The sequence below is a fragment of the Scylla paramamosain genome, chromosome 32 (assembly GCF_035594125.1).
Source record: "Scylla paramamosain isolate STU-SP2022 chromosome 32, ASM3559412v1, whole genome shotgun sequence".
NCBI lineage: Eukaryota > Metazoa > Arthropoda > Malacostraca > Decapoda > Portunidae > Scylla > Scylla paramamosain.
The window spans coordinates 17,274,881-17,292,380 of NC_087182.1; the positions used below are offsets into that span (position 1 = coordinate 17,274,881).

The window sequence follows — 17,500 nt, forward strand, 5'->3', positions numbered from 1 at the left end:
GAAGGAGGAAAAAGAGTAAGAAAAGAAGGAAAAATATACATGAGATACAAAAGAAAGAAAATATCAAAGGAAAGAAAAAGGAAAATTAAAAACGAAAGTGAGGAAAGAGGAAGGAAGAGAAGGAGGAGGAGAAGGAGGAAGAGGAGAAGAGAAAATATTAAACGACGAGAGTGCAGAAGAATGAATAATGAAGAAGAGGCGATAGTGAAATAACGAGGAGAAAAATAGGAAGAAAATTTGTAGAAAGGAGAGAGGAGGAGAAAAAGAAGAAAAAGCAATGGAAAAGAAAGAAGAAGGAGAGAGGTGGATAACAAGACAGAAAGAGAGAGAGAAGGAAGAAAGAAGGAAGAAAGAACTCGAACTAAGGAAGCAAAGAAGAATAAAAAACAGCTAAGAAGAAGAAGAAGAAGAAGAAGAAGAAGAAGGAAAAACTGTACAAGGAATGATGATAAAGAAGAAAGACTAAACAAACACACACACACACACACACACACACACACACACACACACACACACACACACACACACACACACACACACTTGTTGCGAAGAATTAGTGGACCATTACCTCTCTCTCTCTCTCTCTCTCTCTCTCTCTCTCTCTCTCTCTCTCTCTCTCTCTCTTTCTACTCAACCATGCCTCTACGCCTTTTATTTTGAGGCTTTTAACTAAATAACCCACTCACTCAATGAACGAATGAATTTATCCATCAATACATACATACATACATACATCCATACATCACTCATTCGCTTACTAACTCAATTCACTCCCTCAGACAGTCAATCCATCCATTCATCCATCCATCCATCCATCTCTCCCCGTCACAGTGTTAATCTACCTATCACTCACTCCCTCTCACTCTCTCCCGTCACAGTGTTGGCCTACAAGGATTGTGACGCGAACGGGACGTGGTTCAAACACCCGGACACCAACGAGCCCTGGTCCAACTACACGACCTGTGTGGACCATGGACAGCTGGGGGTAAGTGTGTGTGTGTGTGTGTGTGTGAGAGAGACAGAGGGAGGGAGGCACAGGTAAGGTCCGCTAATTCTCATTCACCTACGTGTTTTTTTGTTAAGATATAAATATTATTAATTTCAGGTATAACTACTCAGTGTATAATTGCAATAGGGCTTATAAATATTTGAATTTTGACTTGAATTTGAGAGAAAAATAGTAGGATAAGAAGATAGATAGAGGTTTATTGACAGACAGATAGACAGATAGATTAATAGATAGATAGATAGATGGTGGTATTGTGTGTGTGTGTGTGTGTGTGTGTGTGTGTGTGTGTGTGTGTGTGTGTGTGTGTGTGTGTCATCATAATCATAACAAATAAACCACAAACACATTCTCTCACCACCACCACCACCATCACCACCACCACCACCACCACCACCAATATATCTTCCTCCCCCACAGCTGCTGCAGAGTGTGAACAACCTGTACATCGCCGGTTACTCCATCTCCCTCATCGCCCTGTGCTGCTCCCTCTTCATCTTCTGCTTCTTCAAGTAAGTCGCGTGTGTCAGTAAGGGAGTCTTCTCAATTTCAGCGTGTTTATTTTGGCTGGGCGAGGAGAGGCTGGGTGGTGGAGTGAGAGATGGGAGAGAGATAAATGAGAGAGAGAGAGAGAGAGAGAGAGAGAGAGAGAGAGAGAGAGAGAGAGAGAGAGAGAGAGAGAGAGAGAGAGAGAGAGAGAGAGAGAGAGAGAGATGAACAAATAATGTGTTATAGCAGTAGAACTTTCTCTTTAAGGTTAACTGTCAAGGATACACTCTCTCTCTCTCTCTCTCTCTCTCTCTCTCTCTCTCTCTCTCTCTCTCTCTCTCTCTCTCTCTCTCTCTCTCTGAACACACAAGAATCAAAAGGCCTTTCACAGTTCCATTAGTACAACATTTTCATTCTCTTTTCACAGTCTACCATAAGCTTCTAACTCCCTCCCTCTTTCTCCTTCCCCCTTCCTCCCCTTCCTCCTTTCCCTCCCTGTTCACCCTTTGTACAACCTCCACTCTTTATCTCTTTAAATATCATGGAGGGAATGGTAGGCGGGGAGGAGCCTTCGTCTTTACTATCCTAAGTCCTAAAACCTTCTGAACAGGGTACTTTTCTCTCTAAAGTCTTATACATTCTTCTTTATCATATTTGAAAAACCCTTCCGTCTTTACCTCTTTAGATATTAAGGGTGGGTAGGGAGGAACCTTCGTAATTTCATATTTAAGTGTATTTCTAAAGGGAACCGCGTAAAGGTTTTCAGACGCAGTGTTGATGGGAAGGTTGAGGGAGTGTGATGACGCAGCCTGCTTGATCTTGATCTTGCCACCTCATTCCGCCATGACAGCGACCTAACAGCAAGCGTCCTCTCATCATACAGCCTTTTCTCCCACCTCTCCTCTTTCCACACAGCTGTTTCTATTCGTTTTTTTTTTTTTCATTTCTGTGTGGTTTTTCCCTTCCTTTCCTACTTCCACGCAGGTCTTTCTGTTCCTTTCTTTCATTTATGTGTTTCTTCTCGCCCCTTTCATTCGTGTGTGGCTTTTCCTTCTCTCTCTTTCCGATTTCCACTCAGTTCCTTTTTTTTACCTTTCTCTTCTCATTAGTTTCTGTGTATTTTTTCTTCCTTTCCTATTTCCACAGAGCTCATTTTTTTATTTCCTTCATTTCTATGTGTTTTTTTTTCCCCCATTTGTGTGAGTTCTTTTTTTTTTTTTTTTAAGTTTTCACGTTCAGTTTCCCTAGAAGGACTTTGCCTTTGGTTGTTTGTGTAGATGGACGTAAACACTTCATAGATCTCTTGACAACCCTTCCCCCTCCCCCTTCACTAGTACTAACCCTCAACCCTTCCATCCAGATACCTGCCTCCCATTCTCCCCTTTCCAGGTCTCTTCTTAATATCTTTAGCCCCTTCACCTGTTCCTTTCTTCCTCTCTTCTTTCGTTTCCTAGTAAATTTTTCCTCATTACTTGTTCTTTTCTTTGTGTTTCCTGTCTCCTTGCTATCTTTTGTTTCATCTTTCTTTCCTCTCTTTCATCCCTGTCTACTTCTTTTGTTTCCTTGTCATTTTTTTTTCCTCGCTACATGTTCCTTCCCTTTGCATTTCCTGTCTTTTATTTATTTCTTGTTTCATTCTCCTTTTTTCATTACTACTTCTTTCCTTTCCATTTTCTGGTTTTTAGTTCCTCTGTTCCTTGTCTTATCCTATTTCCTCCCTCATCCCCACCTACTTCTCTAATTTCCTTGCAATTTCCCATCTCATTTTCCCTTTCCTTTGCATTTTCTGCCTTCTACTCTCTTTATTCCTTGTTTTAATCCTATTTCCCTCCTTTTACCTCCACTTCTTGTCCCTGTCTCCCCTCTCCATTTCCGAGTAAGTCTCCTCTTCTGACCTCCATTCCCCTCTTTTGCAATCCCTGGTAACCACTTCCCCCTACCCCTCCTGTCTTTGTTTTCCTCCGCTTTTCCCCTCTTTTTTTCCCTCCTGTGTTTCTTTTTCCTCTTCTTTCTGTTGTTTCATTTTTTTCCCTTGTACGTCTCCTTACTTCCCCTCTTCCTCTCTTCCTCTCTTTCTGGTTAGTGTTCTTCTCTTCCTATTGTTTTATTCTTTTTTTCCCCTCTCTCTCTCTCTCTCTCTCTCTCTCTCTCTCTCTCTCTCTCTCTCTCTCTCTCTCTCTCTCTCTCTCTCTCTCTCTCTCTCTCTCTCTCTCTTCACTTCCTAGTAATCCTCCCCCAACACAACGTCTCGATTTATTTCCCCTCTTTTTTTCCTTCTTCCCCTTTCTTTTGAGAGTTGAAAGAGGGAGAGAGAGAGAGAGAGAGGGAGAGAGGGAGAGGTCGCGGAGAATAGGCCTATAAATATGAAATGGGCAAATTACTCGGGAAGGTTCTTAGGTCTAAGGAATTGTTGTTTTCAGTGTAGTTACTGTTCATATGTTTGTTTGTATGTTTGTTTGACTTGTTTGTGTTTGGTTTTAATTTTCATGTTTTCTTCTTTCTTTTTCTATATTTGTTTATTTATCTATCTACGTAATGTACCTGTTTGCCTGTTTGCCTGTTTGTCTATCCATCTATCTATCTATTTATTTATCTATTTATCTATCTATTTATTAATCTGTGTAGCTGTCTGTCTATATATATATTTATCGATCTCTATTTATCTATCTATCTATCTATCTATCTATCTATCTATCTATCTGTCTGTCTGTCTACCTATGTGTTTATCTATTTATCTATCAATTCATCTATCTATCTTTATCTATCTATCAATTTAATTATCTATCTATCTATTTATCTATCTATCTATCAATCTGCACATATCTTCCCTTACTTATTTACCTGTCTCACTATTTATCTACCTACTTGTTTACATATCTATCATCCACCAAACGGGCTACCTAACAACCTAACTTAATCTAACCTAACCTAACCTAACCTAACTTAACCTAACATAACATAACCTTGACCAAACTTAAACTAACCTAACCTAACCTAAACTAACCTAACTTAACCTAACATAACATAACCTTGACCAAACTTAACCTAACCTAACCTAACCTAACCTAACCTAACCTAACTTAATCTAACCTAACCTAACCTAACCTAACTTAACCTAACATAACATAACCTTGACCAAACTTAAACTAACCTAACCTAACCTAAACTAACCTAACTTAACCTAACATAACATAACCTTGACCAAACTTAACCTAACCTAACCTAACCTAACCTAACCTAACCTAACCTTAACCTAACTTAACCTAACATAACATAACCTTGACCAAACTTAACCTAACCTAACCTAACTTAACCTAACCTAACTTAACCTAACCTAACCTAACTTAACTTAACCTAACTTAACCAAACTTAACTTAACCTAACCTAACCTAACCTAACGTAACTTAACCTAACCTAACTTAAGCTAACCCAACCTAACCTAACTTAACCTAACCTAACCTAATTTAAGCTAACCCAACCTAACCTAACCCAACTTAACCTAACCTAACCTAATTTAACCAAACCAAACCTAACCTAACCTAACCTAACCTAACGTAACCTCCTTCATCCTGCTTCCCGTCCCTCACCACCGTCGCAGTTTCATTAACAAGCCGCAACACTTTATGGTAAACAGAACACTTCCCTCCGCCACAAGGTAATTATGTCGCGAAATTACATCATAAAAGTGGCTGTACGTTGTTTGTTAAGTGGCCAATGACGTCACAAAGAATAAAGAACACCAGCCCGACGCTAATCCCTTGAAAAATCGACCTTAGGGATTGTCACCATAAAGTTCATTTCTCTCTACTCTCTCTCTCTCTCTCTCTCTCTCTCTCTCTCTCTCTCTCTCTCTCTCTCTCTCTCTCTCTCTCTCTCTAGCTTTTAGTGTTCATTTTACGTTCAATTTCACTTTATTTTCCATTCCTGTGAACCCAATTACCTAAGTTTCCCCTGAAAGATAATAATATTAGTAGTGTTTCTTCTCTTCTCCCGTTTTCTTTGTTTATCTTGAGCCAGGTGATGTGTGATACAGGGAAAGGATTAGGTCTCCTCCTCCTCCTCTTCCTCATCCTCCTCCTCCTCCTCCTCCTTCTCCTCCTCTTCCTCCTCCTTCTCTTATTCTGGGTATTCGTTTTCCTTCTCCTCCTCATCCTAGATTTTTACTCTCTCCACCTCTTCTTCTTCTTCCTCCTCCTCCTCCTCCTCCTCCTCCTCCTCCTCCTCCTCCTCTTCCGGGTTTCTTTCATCTATTTCTTGACTGTCAGATCGCAATCCATGTTCCCTTCTTCCTCCTCCTCCTCCTTCTCCTCCTCCTCCTCCTCCTCCTCTTCCTCTTCCTCACCTTCTTCTTTTCCTCTTCCTCTTTTTTCTTTTTGTTATCTTATTTCTTATTCACTTTTTTTCTTTTCTTCTTCTCCTTCTTCTTTTCTTCTTGTTCTTCTTCTTTTGCTTTCTTTTTCCTTTTTTTCTTCTTCTTTTACTTCCTCTTTTCCTCTTCTCTTCTCTCCTCCTCCTCCTCCTCCTCCTCCTCCTCCTCCTCCTCCTCTTCTCTGGTGATTACACGGAGGATAAATCAAAAGAGCTCAAGATGAAAATGTCAAAAAGGAAAATGAGAGGAGAGAAGAAATGAGAGAATAATGGGAAGACGAGAAGAGAAAATGTGAAGAGAGGAAAATATGAAAGGAGGTAAAAGGAGGAGGAAAATTGAGGTAAAGAGCGGAGGAGAATTAATGGGGAGGGGAAATTAGAGGGAAGCTAAAGATGGAAAAGATGAAAGTAAGGATGAAAAGAGTGAAGGAGATTGAAAATTTTGAAACCATGGAATAAAAAAAAAAAGAACAAGAAATTCAACAAATAAAGCAAGAGGAAACGGGGAAAATGAAAGTGATACAGGAAATTAAGGTGGGAAAGAGATGAGATGAGCACAGCTGATGACGCAAAGAAAGAGGAAAACTGAACAAGAGAGGAAAGAAAGAAAAGACGGAAAACAAATGTGACGATAAAACTTTCCTTTGTTTCCATACGTTTTTATTTCCTTCTCCACCGCTCCTCTTCTCTTCATCCACCTAAGTACTTTTCCACTCGTTCCTCGCACTCATCAACAATCACTCCTTTCTCAGTTAATACCTTTTCCTTAACCCTTTCATTGGTACCAGTAACTTCCAAACTTCAGTAAATCACTAATTATTAAATAGGAAAGTAAACAGAGACACAAAAGTAGCGGATATTTAAATTTATGTAATTCTTACCGCCTTCTCAAACTTAATATAATCTTACAATGGTTTTCTGCATATGTTAAATTAATACTGGTGATAAAGAGTTAACGCATCTGATATCATTTAATATTCATCTTATACCTTGCCAGTCTTTCTCCACCATCTAATATTTTATACGTCTCAAACTTACTTTAATCTTGTAATGTTGGTTTTTGGAATAAAGTTAAATCAATGTGTTGGTGCTAAAGGGTTAATATTACTCGTATTTTTCAGAATTGGTCCCATCGTCTCCTCCTTCATGTTTCATATTTTTTTCCCATCTCTTCTAATTACCCTTTTTTTTTTTTAGTTTCCCACTCATCTATCACTCAATGTCTCCCATCACTTCAATATATTTTTTTTTCCCCATTTCAACACGTATTTTTATCTGTTATCAAGTTCATAAGTAGTTTCTATGTTTCTCTGTTTGTTTTTATTCGTCATCCATCGCTCACTTACTGATTCTCCCTCATCTGTTTCTTCGTGTCTACCAATAACGTTTTATTTCTTGTTACACTAAGTATGTCACACCTCACACTTCTTTCTCTATGACCTGCATCTTACTTTTTTTCCTTTTTACTATCTATCCGTCCTTCAGTTGTTATTTCTTCATCATCTGTCAACCCTCACACCTCTCTCTATCACCTCTATTATTTTCTCTTATTAGTGTTTATCTCTACAGTGTTCACCTTTCATCTCAGTCATAACTCGATATTACCACCTTTGTATCTGTCAACACTCACAGCTCTATATCAACTAACATGTTTTTCTTTTTTTTTTTCTAGTTTTTCATATCATCATACCTCACTACGTTTTCATCTCTCATTGTTCCCTACTTCACGTCGAGCATCTCTTCACCACACACTTAGTACCTCTTACATTTAACGCTATTTATTTTTACTGTCCTTTTTTTTTTTTTCCTGTTTGCTTTTACCTCACATTCCTCCTTTAGTCTTATATTCTCACTCATCTTTTATTTCACATCAAGCATCATGTCACCGCTCCCTCAGTGTCTGTCATTTAATACTTAATATTCATTACGTTCCACCTTTTTCTCTCTCTTTTTATTTTTTTTATACCTGGTCTTGTTTCTCATTCCTCACGTAGTCTTCAGCTTTCACCCCTCCCTCAATTCAGGTCAAACTCCAACCCACTAACTATTTCCCTCACTCAGTACTTAACATTCATTACTTTCCTTCTTATTCTACACATTCTTATAACTCAACTTTACCTCAGTCATTCATCCCTCATATCATCCACTCCTTTCCACCTTTTCCTTACATATAATCCGTCATTCATCAGTTTTCTCCTCACTCATCCTTCACATCAACCTAACGAGTCTAAATCTCTCTTTTTTCTCTTTGCTTTTCTTATATATCCTTCAGTTTTCAGCTCTCTCTCCTCCCTCACATCACCTTCCCACTCACTCATCATCTCTCAGGGTTCTGACGTACATTCCTTACTTCTCACCTCACGAGTCACTAAATGTCTTTCTTTCCTTTTCTTATTATCATACAACCCTTAGTCTTTAGCTCTCTCTCATCCCACCAAACTTAGCCCACCAAACATCACCACCTCACTCACTCAACATCTCTCAAGCACCCAACACCTTATATTCTTACTTCCCACCTCACAAGTCTCTCTCTCTCTCTCTCTCTCTCTCTCTCTCTCTCTCTCTCTCTCTCTCTCTCTCTCTCTCTCTCTCTCTCTCTCTCTCGTTTTCTTATTAAATTCCTTACTTCCCATTTAAAGAGTCAATAAATCTCTCTCTCTTTATCCTTTTCTTATTACCTTATATTCCCTCCTTCCCTCACGTGGGCGCTAACTTATAAAATATTTGTATATAAAGATACAACGTATATTTTAGATGCAGCAAGTGTAATAAAGTTTCAAGTGTTTAAAGTCACTAATTTCCTTCTCCCCTCTCTCTCTCTATCTCTCCCACAGGTCTCTCAAGTGCAAGCGGGTGACGATCCACAAAAACCTGTTCGTGAGTTTCATCATCAACAACGCCATGTGGCTCATCTGGTACAAGTGTGTGGTGGAAGACACGAACGTCCTCTTCATGAACACCGTACGTAGCGAATGTTAAATGTAGCTTCATGTTGAGTTACGTTCACTTTGGCTGGGTTGGCTAGTGTTGTGTTAGGTTAGGTTAGGTTAGGTTAGGTTAGGTTAGGTTAGGTTTGGTTTTCGTTAGGTTAGGTTAGGTTAGGTTAGGTTAGGTTAGGTTAGGTTAGGTTAGGTTAGGTTAGGTTAGGTTAGGTTAGGTTAGATTTGGTTTGGTTTTCGTTAGTTTGGGTTATATATATAGTAATGAGTGTTTGATATGTTAGGTTAGGTTGGAGTGAAGTAATATTGGTGTGTTTGTGTTAGGTTAAGTTAGGTTAGGGTGGAGCAGAATAGTGTGAGTGTGTTTGTGTTGCGTTATTTGGTTTAGGTTTGGTCTGGTTTGATTTAGTTTAGTTTAGTTAAGTTTGGTTAGGATTGGCGTGGCTTCATTTGGTTTGGTTTAGTTTGCTTTGAATAGGTTAGGTTTAGTTAGGTTTGGTTTCGTAAGGTTAGGTTACATTAAGTTAAAGTAAAGCAGTGTGTGTGTGTGTGTGTGTGTGTGTGTGTGTGTGTGTGTGTGTGTGTGTGTGTGTGTGTGTGTGTGTGTGTGTGTGTGTGTGTGTGTGTGTGTGTGTGTGTGTGTGTGTGTGTCTGACTTTCCTTTCCGTGTCCGTCTGTGTCTGTTTTTTTGTTGCTGTTTTTGTTATTCTTTGCCTTCTGTCTGTCCGTTTGTCTGTCTTTTTCGTCTCAGCTTTCCCTTATGTGTGTGTGTGTGTGTGTGTGTGTGTGTGTGTGTGTGTGTGTGTGTGTGTGTGTGTGTGTGTGTGTGTGTGTGTGTGTGTGTGTGTGTGTGTGTACATGTTCCTGTCTGTCATTCCATTTTTGTCTTCTTCTCCCTTGTCAATTGTCTTTTATTCTCTCTCTCTCTTTCTCTCCCACTTTCCTTCTCACTTCAAGGAGACAAGAGAGAGAGAGAGAGAGAGAGAGAGAGAGAGAGAGAGAGAGAGAGAGAGAGAGAGAGAGAGAGAGAGAGAGAAGAGAAGAGAAGAGAAGAGAAGAGAAGAGAAGAGAAGAGAAGAGAAGAGAGAAGAGAAAAATATAACGAAAGAAAATAAAGAGATAGAAAGACAGAAGATAGGTAGCGAAGGGAGGAAGAATAAAGTGAAAACACCAAAGGGAAAGAGAGGGAAGGAGGGAAAGGAGGGAGGGAGGGAAGAAGACGTGGAGAAATTTACGGAGGAAAGGAAGCATGAGGGAGAAAACTTTCAGGTACAAGATGGAGAGAGGAAAATGATGGAGGGAGACGTGAGGGGGAGGAGAGAAAGAGGGGAGGAGAGGGATGGAGAAAAGGAGTAAAGGGAAACGATATGGAGGAAACGTGATAAAAGGAGGGCATGACGGGGAAGACAGGAAGAGGGAAGGAGAGAGATGGAAGAAATGAGTAAAGAGGAGGTATGGAGAGAAGATGCATAATAGATGGTGATAAATAGACAAAAAAATATAAAAAATATGGATGTTTCATATAAAAAAATAATGAAATAATGGAGTTTTCGTTTCAATTTGTATGTAAACTTTTAGATCTCAGAGAATATGAAAGAACATGAAGAACTAAAAAGGAAAGAAAAAAACGTAAATTCATAATGTTTTAACCTCCAGTAAATCACAAACTAATTATTTATTCTTGAAAGTAAGTTAATGAGAGACCCTGAAAATAACAATGAATAAATATATAAACAAATAAATCAATCAAAGGAATAATGGAATCTCTGGAAAAGTATTAAAATTATATTAACGTTATCTTTTCTCTTCCCTGTGACATTTAAGGATAATTAACTTGTTTACTCTAAAAGTACACGGCTTAAAGAACACTAAAAGGTGACAAGTCTGAGAAAACAAGCGACTTTACTCTAAAAAATGTACGAGATGATGATTTTGTTCACTTCTTCATAAAATACAAACGTAATCTCCTTATTTACTGTTTTCCTATGAGACTTTCCCTTCTATACTCTCCCGTGGGCAAAAGAAATAAAATCATTCCTATTTCAAAACTTTAATGCTCTCTCTCTCTCTCTCTCTCTCTCTCTCTCTCTCTCTCTCTCTCTCTCTCTCTCTCTCTCTCTCTCTCTGTCACCGATATTCTGTAAGCATAAATTTTACCATTATGAAAGAAAAAATACAAAGAAAACGTGAAGCTCTAATATTTTACGAAGCCTTGAATGTGAAAATAAGGTTATGAATTAATAACTTCATAATTTTCATAACGTCCATCTTGCTGATATGAAAAAAAAGACAAAAAAAAAGAAAGAAAAAAACCGGAGTAAATGACAATACTGTATGCAGATTTGGGTGTAAAAATGATAGAGATTCATTATCCTTTGATTTTCTATACTAATTGCTTTTTTTATTATGAAGAAAGAAGAAAAACTTAATATATCACGATTTTTAAGATAGAGGCCGATTATAAATAAGTTAACCTTGCTGTTTTGTGTCATCCAGAGATATAGATAGATAGATAGATAGATAGAGATAAATAGATAGATAGAGATAGATAGAGATAAATAGATAGATAGGCAGATAGATAGATAGGCAGATAGATAGATAGACAGATAGACAGATAGATAGATAGATAGACAGAGAGAGAGAGAGAGAGAGAGAGAGAGAGAGAGAGAGAGAGAGAGAGAGAGAGAGAGAGAGAGAGAGAGAGAGAGAGGACAATATTCTAAGATTCGAGCGCAGAATAGCTTTATAAATCACTCAACCTTTAATTTTTCCATAACATCTCTCTTACAATTAGGAAAATAATAATAAAAAAGAAAAACGACAATATATTACGTAAAATGGACGGTATCACAGAGGAATAAGTGAATAAATTAGTTACCGTCCAATTTCCGCTACCGCTTCCCGTTTTCTGTCTGAAAGAAAACGGGAGCCGTATTGCAGGTTCCGCCTCGCGTTATTGTGTCGTTAATCATGAGGATAATTTTCACGTCGGCGATTTTCCCTAGGACTTACGATTAAAGAGAGAGTGGTGGCTCTTTCTTCCAGTAGTAGTAGTAGTAGTAGTAGTAGTAGTAGTAGTAGTAAACTGTGTAGAGTAGTTAAAGTTAAAGGAATGATGGGCTTCGTTCGTTCATTCGTCCGTTCGTTCGTTCGAAAGAGAGAGAGAGAGAGAGAGAGAGAGAGAGAGAGAGAGAGAGAGAGAGAGAGAGAGAGAGAGAGAGAGAGAGAGAGAGAGAGAGAGGTAGGGGGGGGGCAGGCTACCATAAGACGCTCAAGGATGAAACACACTGAAAACACACGATAATTTTTCAACCCTTTTTTTTCCACCTCTTGTGAGTCTGGCAGGAGGCAATGCGTTTATGTCCCAAGGCAACCTGTCCGGGTATTTAATGTTTTTTCCGCCACTAAGAGGAGGGAGCGAGATGCGGTGACGTGAGTGGTGGTGATGGTGGTGATGGTGGTGGTGGTGGTAGTGGTGGTGGTGGTGGTGGTGGTAGTGAAAGCATGAACGAACCTTATAAGTAATCATAGAAAGTGTAAATTACTTTCCTGGAATTAATTGGGGAGAGAGAGAGAGAGAGAGAGAGAGAGAGAGAGAGAGAGAGAGAGAGAGAGAGAGAGAGAGAGAGAGAGAGAGAGAGAGAGAGAGAGAGAGAGAGAGAGAGAGAGAGAGAGAGAGAGAGAGAGAGAGAGAGAGAGATGAGGGGGAAGAAGGAAGGAAGGAAAGATGAATGAAGTAAACTAAAGTGTAGCAGAATATTGAAAGAAATAGTAAAATAAAGCTTCATTCTAAAAAATTAAATGAAAAAGAGCAGTTAAGAGAGAGAGAGAGAGAGAGAGAGAGAGAGAGAGAGAGAGAGAGAGAGAGAGAGAGAGAGAGAGTTCTGAGAAGTGAGCACCAATATGAACAATAAAAAGTCAATATATCAGAAAACGGAGCATTACTAGGAAGTCAGAAGATAAGAAAAAGAAAAAAAGAAGAAAAAAAAATGGTTTCAATCCCTACCAACGATATGTTTCTCTTCTTTGATTAAGGAAAACGACAGAAAAAAAAATAATACACGAGAAGAAAACAAGAAAGAAAACGGAAAATAAGAAAAAAAAATAAATAAAAAAATTAATAAAAACTGACATACGAGCTTGATAAACAAAAAAAAAAAATGGAATATATAAGAAGAAAAAAGTGAAGTACAGTAATAAAAAATACAAAAAGAATCAGTCTAGGAATATATAAGGAGAAAAAAGTGAAAATTATAAAAAAAAAAAACACAAAAAATTCAATAAACACGAGTTCCCCTTTAAACATGACACCTTAAGGTCAATCTTTCCATATTCCTTGAGCGTCAGTCTCTCAATCCCTTCTTTCCTGCCTCTCACTGCCTTCATAACATGCCGCTCATGTACACTGCCTCATCTTCCTACATCACCTTGACTCCTTCCCTGCCCTTCCTCTCCTTCCTTCTCCCTCTCCCTCCGTCTTTTCTCTGCCTCTCTCAGCCTCCATCCTTCGCTTCTCTGCCTCTCTCTTTCTCTCTCTCCATCTTTCCCTTCTCTATACGATAATGCATTTTTTATCCCACTTCAAAGAGACGGTGCTGTGATATCAGAGACGTCTCCTCTCACCTCTCTCTTCCACACACACACACACACACACACACACACACACACACAGAGAGAGAGAGAGAGAGAGAGAGAGAGAGAGAGAGAGAGAGAGAGAGAGAGAGAGAGAGAGAGAGAGAGAGAGAGAGAGAGAGAGAGAGAGAGAGAGAGAGAGAGAGAGAGAGAGAGAGAGAGAGAGAGAGAGCGTTACGTTAATGAAACTAAGACAAGATTAATTGCATTTTTTCTACTTTCTACATCAAAAAGGGAATTGAAAAGGAGTAAACATAATTTTCTTTCTCTCTTTTGGTTTCTCTCTCTTTCTTTTGGTCTCTCTCTCTCTCTCTCTCTCTCTCTCTCTCTCTCTCTCTCTCTCTCTCTCTCTCTCTCTTTCTTTCTCTCACAAACATTAAGAGAGAGAGAGAAAGCGAGCGACCGAGAGAGCGAGAGAGAGAGAGAGAGAGAGAGAGAGAGAGAGAGAGAGAGAGAGAGAGAGAGAGAGAGAGAGAGAGAGAGAGAGAGAGAGAGAGAGAGAGAGAGAGATAATCAGGAGTATTGGAATAAATTTTTACCTTCCCGCATCAAAAGGAGATAAAAAGAAAGTAGATAAAAAAAAGAAAAGAAAGAAAGTCTTCTGTCAATGTTTCCTTCTCCTTGGTCGTAATCAAACAAGATGGATTAAAAAAGAAAAGAAGAAGAAGAGAAAAAAGATGAAAAGAAGAGGAACGTGTTTGCTTCTCAATAATGCATCACCAGCCAATATTTCTTCTTACTTCCTCCTCCTCCTCGTCTTCTTCTTCTTCTTCGTCTTCTTCTTCTTCTTCTTCTTTTCTTCCTCTTCTTCTTCTTCTTATTCTTCTACTCCTACTCCTCCTCCTCCTCTTGTCACACGATACAAAACGGAGAATTTCTATCTATCTATCTGTTCGGTGGATGCAATCTTGATTTTTCTTTTTTTTTCAAAATTTTTTCTTCTTTTTTTATATTTTTCTGTTTTTTTTTTTTGTGTGTATGCTTCGTTTTCTTTTTTCCGTTTTCTTTCTCCCGCATACTCGTAATGGAAAATGGGAGTGCAGCTTAAAATTTGGAGGAAAACGTAAATTGAGCGATCAGATTTTACCTGCGTTTTGTTGTTTTTACGTGTTTTTCTTCCGTATACCTCAACTCACCTGGACTAATTACCTCTCACTCTCACTCATACCTGTACCACCCTCATGTTTTATATTCATGTTCAGATTTCAGATGCTAAGTCATGTTCGCAGTTGTATGATTGCAGTTGTTTTTTTTTTGTTTTTTTCGTAAACCACTTAAAACACATACACACACACACACACACACACACACACACACACACACACACACATATAAATAGATAGATAGGCAGGTAGATACATAAATAGAGAGATACATAGACTGGATAGATATAAAGAAAAAGAAAGAAAATAGATAGATAGATAGATAGATAGATAAACTGATAAACAGACATATTTACAGACAGAAAGTTAAGTAACCACATTATTACAAAATCTATCTTACATTCACTAAACCAAAAAAATGATAACCACAGTAATAATAAACTTGAACCAACACACACACACACACACACACACACACACACACACCCATAGTCGTCACTCTGTACCACACATTCTCATCAAGGTTCCCAGTAACTCAAGTATTCCTCTCTCCTGTCACTCACAAACCTAATACAGGCGGGCAAAACCTCCCTCTTACTGTACACTGCTAAAGGAACACTGGTGGTGGTGGTGGTGGTAGTGGTGGTGGTAGTGGTGGTGGTGGTGGTGGTGCCTTCGCGTCCCTTCCATCACAGCGGTTATAGCGGATGGGTGGGGGAGGTTCCAATAACACTGAGAGAGAGAGAGAGAGAGAGAGAGAGAGAGAGAGAGAGAGAGAGAGAGAGAGAGAGAGAGAGAGAGAGAGAGAGAGAGAGAGAGAGAGAGAGAGAGAGAGAGAGAGAGAGAGAGATACAAAGGAATGCAAAAGGAAGAGGAAAAGCTATAGAGGAGGGAGACACCAACGAACACAAATAAAGAACAATAGGAAGAGGGGAGGGAGACACACAGGAACACAAATGAAGAACAAAAGCTAAGGTAGTGTGTTTGTTGGTCCTTAAGTGGTTGTTTGTGGTAAAGTGAGAGATGTGGTGTGGCAGTAAAGGGTTTTTAGAGAGAGAGAGAGAGAGAGAGAGAGAGAGAGAGAGAGAGAGAGAGAGAGAGAGAGAGAGAGAGAGAGAGAGAGAGAGAGAGTCGTCTAATTGTTTCTGCTCTCCCTTCATTTCTCCCTTGCAAGCAAATTCTCTCTCTCTCTCTCTCTCTCTCTCTCTCTCTCTCTCTCTCTCTCTCTCTCTCTCTCTCTCTCTCTCTCTCTCTCTCTCTGTATAGTTCCACAAAACAATGAAAGCCTTGTGATGCATTGGCCCTGACTTGTGGAAATGAGAGAGAGAGAGAGAGAGAGAGAGAGAGAGAGAGAGAGAGAGAGAGAGAGAGAGAGAGAGAGAGAGAGAGAGAGTGAGACAAGGCAGCTAACAGATGAATAATCATACAAGCAAAGCAGACGTAACAGTTATACATATATACATACATACATACATATATAACCTACATACATTCATGACATGAAAATACAAATTCCTTATTATCACTACAAATATTGAGGAGAAAAGGAAGAGAAAATGGAGAAAAAAGGGGGAAATAAAAAGAAAATCTAGAAAATATCACCTCAACAATTAATATTTTCCTTGCATTCGTAATACAAAGATAGACATTCTTTATTACCTCGATATTACTTTAAAAAAAAAAAGAAAGTGGAGAAAATTAAATGAAAAACGAAGAAGGCAAAACCAAGAAAATATTATCTCCCTAGTTTACATCTGACAGCACTTACTGGTGACACGTAAATACACAATTCATTATCATCATCAGCGTTGAAACCTCCCGTGTCCTCGCCCAGCCTGGCCTTCCAAACCCTCTCATGGCAGCAAAAGACATCCAGTAACGCCCAATGTGGTGGTAAAAAAAAAAAAAAACGCAGGCTATTTGATGAAACCCAGAAACTTTATCAAAATACGAATAAATTGTGCTAAAAATATAAAGTGAATGAAAGATATTGCACTAGATATGATTACAATTGCCTTTTTTTATCCTATTTTCCTTCACATCCAATATATTTCAAGAGGAGAAACCTTTGTCTGTCTGTCTGTCTGTCTGTCTTTCTATTTCTCTATGCATCTATCTATTCATCAATTTGTCTGTCTGCCTGTCTGTCTCTCTATCTGTCCCTCTGTTTACATGTTTCTCTATTTATGTATTTATCCATCTGTCTGTCTGTCTGTCTGTCTGTCTGTTTATCTGTTTCTCTGTGTATCTATTTATCCATCTTTTAGTCTGTCTGTCTGCCTTTCTACCTGTCTATCTGTCTGTCTGTCTATCTATCTATCTATCTGTCTATCTATCTATCATTCAGCCAAATATCAATCTATCCCTCTATCTATTTACCTATCTCTATATATCTATCTGTCTAATCTAGCTACATCTCTACCTACCTATCTATCTACCTATCTATCCATCCATTAACCCATCTCTCTATCCATCCATTAATTTATCTGTTTATCTACCAAACTATGTATCCACCAAACTGTTTAAGTATCTATCCACTCCTCAATCTGTCCATCTCTCTACGCCTCCATGTCCCCCCACAGGGTCTCTGCCAAGCCCTACACGTCGTGCTGCAATACTTCCTCGTGTCCAACTACTTCTGGATGTTCTGCGAGGGTCTCTACCTGCACACCCTCCTTGTGGTGGCCTTCGTGGCTGAGGACAGAATTATGAAGTGGTTTTTCCTCCTCGGCTGGGGGATTCCGGCTGTCCTCATCACTTTCTACGCAATATTCCGAGGCATCAGCAAGGAACATAACAAGCAGTAAGTGTGTCTGAGTGCCTGAGTGTGTTGGTAATTGGTGTTGAAGTGATGGAAGGTTGTTTAGATGGCAGGTGCTAGAATGAATGGTGAATGGTGAAGGGTTAGGGATGGAAGGAAAGAGAAAGGAAGGAAGGAAGGAAGGGTGGAAAGGGTGACTGGG

The 17,500-nt window shown here is 39.1% G+C and overlaps 1 protein-coding gene across 6 annotated transcripts in view; it reads left to right on the plus strand.

Annotated features, from left to right (window-relative positions):
- Window positions 1–17,500, plus strand: part of LOC135089301 (calcitonin gene-related peptide type 1 receptor-like) — a 236,893-nt gene that overhangs the window by 184,720 nt on the left and 34,673 nt on the right. For all 6 annotated transcript variants that reach the window (XR_010261445.1, XR_010261446.1, XM_063984803.1 and 3 more), the window contains exons 4-7: window positions 879–985; window positions 1,427–1,518; window positions 8,698–8,824; window positions 17,120–17,340. Coding sequence is in view for 4 of the 6 variants with exons in the window: in XM_063984803.1 (XP_063840873.1) it covers window positions 879–985; window positions 1,427–1,518; window positions 8,698–8,824; window positions 17,120–17,340 (547 nt within the window). In the remaining 2 variants the exon portion in view is untranslated. The remainder of the gene's footprint in view (window positions 1–878; window positions 986–1,426; window positions 1,519–8,697; window positions 8,825–17,119; window positions 17,341–17,500) is intronic.